This window comes from Ptychodera flava, chromosome 5 (assembly GCF_041260155.1).
Source record: "Ptychodera flava strain L36383 chromosome 5, AS_Pfla_20210202, whole genome shotgun sequence".
NCBI lineage: Eukaryota > Metazoa > Hemichordata > Enteropneusta > Ptychoderidae > Ptychodera > Ptychodera flava.
Genome location: NC_091932.1, coordinates 1,302,335 through 1,310,775, shown reverse-complemented (window position 1 = coordinate 1,310,775; position 8,441 = coordinate 1,302,335). Strand labels below are relative to the sequence as shown.

At 34.7% G+C, this 8,441-nt stretch overlaps 1 protein-coding gene across 1 annotated transcript in view; it reads right to left on the bottom strand.

The window, feature by feature from the left end:
* Positions 1–1,703: 1,703 nt before the first annotated feature.
* The window catches only part of LOC139132403 (uncharacterized), a 65,361-nt gene continuing 58,623 nt past the window's right edge, over positions 1,704–8,441 (bottom strand). Inside the window, exon 5 of the mRNA XM_070698751.1 lies at positions 1,704–6,773. Within this exon, the coding sequence (XP_070554852.1) occupies positions 6,510–6,773 (264 nt within the window). The 3' untranslated portion in view covers positions 1,704–6,509. The remainder of the gene's footprint in view (positions 6,774–8,441) is intronic.

The window sequence follows — 8,441 nt, the reverse complement described above, 5'->3', positions numbered from 1 at the left end:
TCATAAAGGAGAGACCTGATGACAGTGAACAATTTGGATATACACAGCACAACCCGCACACATGACAATGGAAGTCGTGGTGTTAAACAAAGGCTGACCGGTAAACTGTACATGCCAAACTTTCCAGCCACAATGCCTACAGTTTAATTACTTCTTTTTAAGATAGTCCCTGCGTATTTTTAATCATAAAATCAGTTTCATTCCCAAATACTCCCTTGCTGGTAGTGCAAGATGCGAGTTGGGTTAGTATTCATTTATGCAAATTATATTAATAAGCATCATTTCAGTATTAAAATTGTATACGAATGATTCCTTATCAATACTGAATATTCATGTACCTCACATCTTGCATTGTATACAAATACTCCCTGTTATTTTAACACTCTATGTTTCAGTATTATCCTTCTGTGGTAGGTGAATGATGCACTGGCTTTTTTATCATAATATCAGCACATTCTGTGCTTGGCTCATGGCTAAGTCCATAGTCTCCATGTTATGTTTTGAATACATTTCCACTCAGTAATATGGAAATAACGAAAATCTGTCTGTTTGCTAGAAAGGAATGGAAGGGGCAGATACTTATGGAAAGCCTCAGCTGACTTAAGTTTACAGATAGTAGTGTATTAGGAGGGTACATAATTATTTTAGAACTAAAGAACATTGTTTATGTTCCTGACACTATATTTTTATGTGCATCAGGCATTACTTCATAAGCAAACATTATGTACATAAAGTATTATTTTAGATTAATTTACTATTATTTTATGTTCAAGCACTATAATATTATGTGTCTTCTACTATTATGTGTCTACAATATTATTTTATTTGCAAACAGTTATCTGTGACCTCAGAGTTCTCTGCGATTGAAGTTGGGGTAAAAATGAACAGTATATTTATAATTATAATAATAACAGAATCATCATTCTCATTATTATTTAGAGCTACTATGAATCAATCAGTATATCTTGTTTGCTATCAGTACCGGTTGCTATTTGTACTGGTATGCAAACTTAGAGTCTCTGTACCACCTGATATTGCAGTGTTTGCTATCTGTACTGTTATGCAAACCTGAAATCTCCCTAACAGTGATGTTGCCTTGTTTGCTATCTGTATGGTGTGCACATTATAGTCCAACCTATTAGAAGAAGTGCGCACTTATGGAATAGTTTGCCAGAAGCAGTTGTTATGGCTAAGACTGTGCAAGCATTTGAAAATAGACAAGATAAGCTGAGGAAAGATCAACTCTTTAAATTTAATATTAACGAGGAGAAACCTACCCTAAGACAAAACCAAACCAAACTGACATTATAGAGGCCCAAAAAGGCCTACAGTCAGAAGAGTAACCTATGTATATATACACACAAGTGATGCAACTGTCTTCATGCTCTGTATTATCATGGTTATGAAAGTCACTTCAATCACCAAAAATATTAATCACAAAATAAGCATTGAAACTGCTAAATTTTGACTTAGGGACTGGTCAGTTTCTTTGGGGGGGGGGGGGGGGTGGATTATTTTTACCGACGTCAAAAAGTGGCTGACCCCCCTATTCCAAATTTTGAAAACAGGGTGACCCCCCCCTCGTGACAACGGTAAAACAAAAGGTGGATATAAATTATATAAAAAAAAAAAAAATATATATATATATATATATATATATATATATATATATATATATATATATATATATATATTATATATCATTTTTTTTTTTTAAACAGTCATTCTGTGTTTTAATGCTATTGTTGACATGTCAGTTGTAAGATAGAAATTTCAATGTGTCAATCTTAAAGTTTGAATACAGTACAATTTGAATATCAGCTGTGAATGTATTCCACACTTTCTATGCTTAACCAGATGTCCTGAACAGAAATGCATGTCAATCATTAATATCAAAGAGGAAAAAGCAGTAAATCAAAAACTTTAATCGGTGTTAAGACTCGCCAGCTATCCAATAAAATCTCCTGAGGAGCCATAGAGAGCTATATTAGCCAAATCTGATATGTGCAGTGTCTGAGATGACCTTTTCTTTTAACATTGAAACCATTAAAGCACAGCTAATAATGACGAAAACTGCCTTTTTTTTTAACTGTTAATATTTTAGTCATAAAAAAGCATCTTTTTACAGAAAACCTGAGACACAAAGGAAAATAGTTGCATCAATGAGAACAAAAGCTAATTCTTGTCATTTTTCTATCTCTAAAATAAGTCACTGTATCAAATATACATTGTGAAGTACATGTGCATGTTGCTTTCTCATACTCATGAATTCTCATAGAGAGAACAGAAAAGTATCAGGAATTTGTCATGCTTTTCATATGAAATGCAGATTTCATAACTGTATGCACTTTCACTTAGCAAACATCAAGATATCTTTGACATATATCTCTGATTTATTAAAGTATGGCACCCAAAGGGCGCGCTGAAAAATATGAAACATCCTGATATCTCTAATGTATATGCCTTGTATATTAAAACTATGCACCTGAAGGGCATGCTGAAAAATGTCTGATATATTAAAGTAATGAACTTGAAGAGCATGCTGAAAAATATTGAACATACAGATATCTCTGATATATGTATGCTTGATATGTTGGGCATGCTGAAAAATATGACTGATTATTAAAATTACGCGCCCGAAGGGCGCGCTGAAAAATACAACTGAATGATGAAATTTGTGGCTGACACTAGCATTTTAGGCAATGATGAGCCTGTGTCAAAATTCAAAAACACACTGACCCCCCCCCCCCCATTGGGCATTTCAAAAACATGGTGACCCCCCTATCACCAAAGTCAAAAACAGGGTGACCACCCCTTCCCCATGAATCCACCCCCCAGCCGAAGAAACTGACTAGTCCCTTAGGATGAATAGCTGTTGTTCTCTTACATACTGCGCAATATTTTATCCCATAATGTCGATTATGGCAAATTGAACAGGAAAAAAGCCAATAAATCAAGTTGTCATGATCTATGACTAAATTGGTGTATTAGATATTGATTAGCAACCAGGGACATGAACTTGAGTCTACGTAATATAATATTGCCTGTTCACACAATATATTACAATGTTTCTCCTTTGTTTTTGATTCCTTGGTAAATAATGGGTGATTATGGCTTTGCTATAAGCATTGTTAACGTCTGGAGGGACACGGGGGAAAAGGGTTTAGACCTTGACATGTATGGGTGACACCATGCGTCACCTACACCTACCACTTACTGGATGCACTTGAGACGTAACCTAAATCTACCAACTGCCCTCATTTACCGTTATCTAAACAACTTGCGTCACCCTTTCCATGTCATTATCCATGCGCATATCAGTGTGATCAAAGCTATAGATCGTCCATTTCAACTTCTGCCACGGTCAAGTTCACACCGCAAAATTCCCACCCACCCTCCGCAAAAAAAAGAAAAAAAAAGTGCCTCGCTGCAGGGTAGCAGCTCACAATAAAAGATACTGTATGTCTCTATATTGATAGCTTTACACAATAAAGTTCCAAGGGGGTACTCAGCTGTCATGGGTCTGCCGCAGGCGACCTGTAGCACGTTGTCCGCATTGCACGGTACCCAGAGTCACGTACCGCCGTCCAGGTCGCCATGATGCCTCGTTGCCCCCCGCCATGGCAGTACATGCGTAACCCCAGATTTGGGCCAAACACTTGTCTCCGTGTCGTTCCTTTGCTTTAATGTTATCTTTTTGATCTATTCATTATTTGTGCATCCTCACATCTTACATAGAAATCCAAAATTTTGTCACTATAATAAAAAGATTTACTATGTATGTTAAATTCAATGCTGCTAAAATACTGAAACTATACCGTATGTCTAATTTGTTTATGAAAACTTTAAAGAATTCTAAGCTTCATAATTTCAGTTTTAAACCTTCACTGTGACTGTAAGCTCAATAAAAACTTTCTTTTCTTGATTAATATATAGTCTTCTGGACTGACCTTTATTTTTCATCTAGAAATACATCTGATAAATTTTAATTAGCTCCACTGTCAGCGACACAGAGGTTATATGATAGGTGGATGTATGGCGTCGTCCATCACATGTCGTCTGGCATCTGTCATCCGTCAACTTATTACATTCCAAGCTTCTTCTTCGAAACAGTCTAATTCCGTCAATATTTAGAGTATAGGTTCCCAGAGATGATCTTAATAAGATTTGTTCAAATTGTGATAAAATATGAAAATTTGTATTTTTGGGCAAAAATCCGCTTCTCACTAACAGCTCGTCCGATAGCTTTAATATTTGGTATACAGGTCCCTAGGGATGATTTTATTTAGATTTGTTCAAAATGTGATGAAATATGCAAATTTGTAGTTTTAAGGCAATTTTTGTCATTTTTGATCAAAAAATATTTAAAAATCTACTACTTAAAAACTGTTAGTCAGACAGCTTTGATATTAGAAATATAGGTTCCTTAGGGGTTAACATATTTCAGGTTTGTTAAAATTGTGTAGAAATATGCAAATTTGTATTTTTAAGGCAATTTTTATCATTTTTGGTCAAAAATTTTTTTGAACAAAACCGCTTATCTGATGGCTTTGATATTTTGTATACAGGATGATCAAAATATGATGTATTGACATTATGATGAAATTTACAATTTTGTACTTTTGGGTCAATTTTTGCCGTTTTTTGTTAAAAAATTTCTTTCTCAAAAACTACTATTCTGATAGCTTTGATATTTGGTATATGGGTTCCTACAGATTAACTTAATGTAATATATTGAAAATATGATGAAGTCTGCAAATTTGTTTTTTGGTGGCACTTTGCCATTTTTTGGTCAAAAAAGTTGTTCCTCAAAAACTATGTTTGATAACTTTGACATTTGGTATTCAAGTTCAAAGGGATTATCTAAATGTGATACATTGAAATTATGATAATGTCTGCAATTTTGTATTTTTGGGTCAATTTTGCCATTTTTGGTTAAAAAATTTGTTTCTTAAAAAAACTGCTCATCTGATAGCTTTGATATTTGGCAGAGATGTTCGTTGTGTATTTTTCAGTGCAGCTATTTTTGCCATTTTTGATCAGGCCATCATGAAATGAGCTATCAAAGATTTCCACCTTCATCAACACATGTGTTACAAAATAGTTATTCTTTACATAACACAGCGGAGCTCTATCGACGGTTAGGTCATGCAGTGTCTGTGTACATACATATCTGCTGAGTCTTGAATCGACAAAAATCTTATTAAACATGGTGTACCGGTATATATAATTAAACCACTATCTTCTTCAATGATTCATTCTACTGTGTTCTTTAATATTATGAGACTTTAACAAAAATACAGCAAAGGATGCACAAAGACATTGGCACAGGGTATCGCCAGATGTGAAGCAGAGGCCAGGGCGATATGTGGCACCTCTGCCAAGTGCATCCTTTTTGGTATTTTCATGATAACCATATACAACTTACATTAGTGATTTCAGCATCGAATTGCACGGCTACGGACTGTTTTAATCCGGGTTCAACAATTTTTCTTCCAAGTTATAGTGAGTATGGAACACATAATCTTGTATATGCTTCTGGATAGCCTTTGAACTTAAGTATGTACAGAATGCCAGACTTATTCTGGCAATCGTCTACTGTGGTTCCCCATGACACCTTGAATCAACAGTGAATGCACTGATGCACTTGCTGCAGATTCACTGCATATGGGGGTCTGATTGGGGACGACAGGACACAGCAAATGTTATGGAATGGGTGTTCCATATTTTTTTAACATGTAAAATTCTAGCTGTTCTCAATAATAATCATAATATCATAATAATCATGATTATACCGTATTTTGTCATGTACTTTTTGTACCCATACATCGTGGAAAATGCCTGCAAACTGGCAGTGTAAATCTGTCGTAACACATTTGACTGCATTCTGTATCTTTGACCAAGCATTTATGTACCAATTTGGAATGATTAAGGAAAGCAGCACAGAAAGATCAAGAGGGATTTGTTTAAAACATGGATCCCTACAATGATATTAATATTCAAAATGAAGCATATACACCATTTGGCTGTGGCAAGTTTTTTCAGAATATTTTTTCCTGGATCTGTAAGTAATGGAGACTATAAAAACTCTTCGTTGTTGGTACTATGAATGTAAAGAAATTAATGAACTCAGATGAGTTATCAGAGCCTAAATCTAACTATTGCATCAATCAAAACATGAGAAAGTAATTGCATCAGTCTTTGAATGTATACACTCTATGATTTTCAGGTAACAAATGGATCAGTTCAAAATTACATTAACCCTTTGAGCACTGTAATTTTCTCCTGCCAAAATTTTAGTGCAAAATTTTGCCAATTTTTATGATTTTTTCTGAAATTTTTTGATAATTTTGGACCAAATGGACATCACATTTCATTTGCTACAGTTTTTTTACAAAATTTTCGCAAAACTCTAAGAAAAATTGACTGGAGTTTATAATATAAAGGGGACAAAAATAGACTGTGGTGCTCAAAGGGTTAACTGACTTCATAGATGTTTAAAGCTCTGTTCATTTGTTCTTGCCTGAATGGCTTGGTCGCCATCCATCTACCACATACTTGTTTATCTTCATAGCTTGAAGTTTTGTAATACTCAATTCATCCACAAGAATGCTGTAATCTTCTCCGTCTTTTAAAAGAGAAATCAACATGCATCCATCGATCTCATTCTGAACAAATTTATCAATTGCTTCTTGAGGAATGCGAATATCATTCCGCAGTAAAGATGCAACTTCTTGGACCGTCATGTTTGCCACTCCCAGGTTTTTTGGTTTCTGAAAGATGGTAAGTATGTCCAGAATATTATTTAATGAGAATTGTGAATTGATATTATTACATAATCGATATTATTACATATGTTCTACCATATTCCTTGTTGCACATGAAAATATAAACCCCATATTTTTTAAACCTAGCTGATATGCCAATTGACAAAACGAAAGTAATCCATGTGTCTTTATATTACATAAATGTTATCTCCGACTCTTGTTTCCCTGAATACACAAACATTCGAGGGATTATCTGATACCAAATTCTTCGCAATATTGACTTACAAAGTGATCAAAATGTGAAAATTTCCAATAAATACTGCACGTACGTGACATTGTTTACCTGGCCATCTGCAAATGAGAAATTGTCAATAAAGAAGTTCTTGCAGGGGAACTACTTTCTGTTTGTAAATATGTCTCTCCAAGTAAACGCAAATGACTGTATGTTTCTTATTCTGACAATTTGGACTGAAATAATTGCTGTTTTCAACATTTTGATGATTCTAGTTGAGAATTAAATCTATTTAAAACTACATTGTGTTTGCTCTTTATTTAAAATTAACCTACTCTATTTAAAAAAAAAAGTTTCCTTGTGAAATAAAAGTCTGAATTCATGACATGCATTCTCTATCGCTGTGGAGTGTTCTTTGAGCGCTATGGAACATGCTCCAGAGTGCTCGAGCATGAGCAGATGATGGCCTTTTTAGAAAACCTACATGTAAATACATGTCTATAAGGTAAGCCAATCATAGACCTCGATACATGTCCATAAGGTAAGCCAATCATAGACCTTGTATATAGTACAATGTACGTCATTGTGGTGGATCACTGGGATTTATTTAAGTCACATTCATGGACTTTGCGATACTCATTATTCAATAATAATGATAACTTTATTGCACAACACACTTCAAGAAGTTTGGTAGAGCAATTAAGTTACAAAATCAAATATTACACACATATCGGGTGAGGCTGCTGCTTGGGGTCAATTGACAGTGTTTGAAATATATGTTAGAAGAGGTACCTTCAATGTCTTCAAAACTCAAAATATAAAGGAATTTCTCTCTATCACTCAATTGTTCAAAATTCTGAAAATGTGACTCCATAGATGAGAAAAGGACATTTCTAAATGCAACATATTTACTATGTTATGTATGTCATTTTCCCCCACACTCATCATGACCTGAGTTTAATTAGTCTAGAACATTCTCAGGCACACAGTCCATGTAGCCGACAATGAGATGCAAATGATATGCGGTCAAGGTCTCCTCAACTAACTTTCAGCTGGTTCTTCACTTTCTACTATTTTTATAGTATTTTTTACAAAGGCACAGACTTATTCTACCTGCAACTTAAAACTGATAGTGATTTTGTAGCTCATTCTTTACTATTTTTCATAGTTTTTGGTAGCCGGTAACAGACACTTCGTGTTCGTGTCGGCTACATGGACGATCTGCCCATTCTCAAGGTCACTGCCCTTAACGACGTCACAACCTTGAATTCAATTAGTAGTGTTATGTTCTGGAAATTTAATTAGTTGTGTAAGAGAGATAATTTTAGAACAATAATTGGCATGTCAATAAAAGTTCTAGATTGTTCTTATAGCAGCTCTTATGTAAGCACATAAATAGGGACGTGCACAGCTTGCAGTCAGACATTTGGGATCATGTCTCT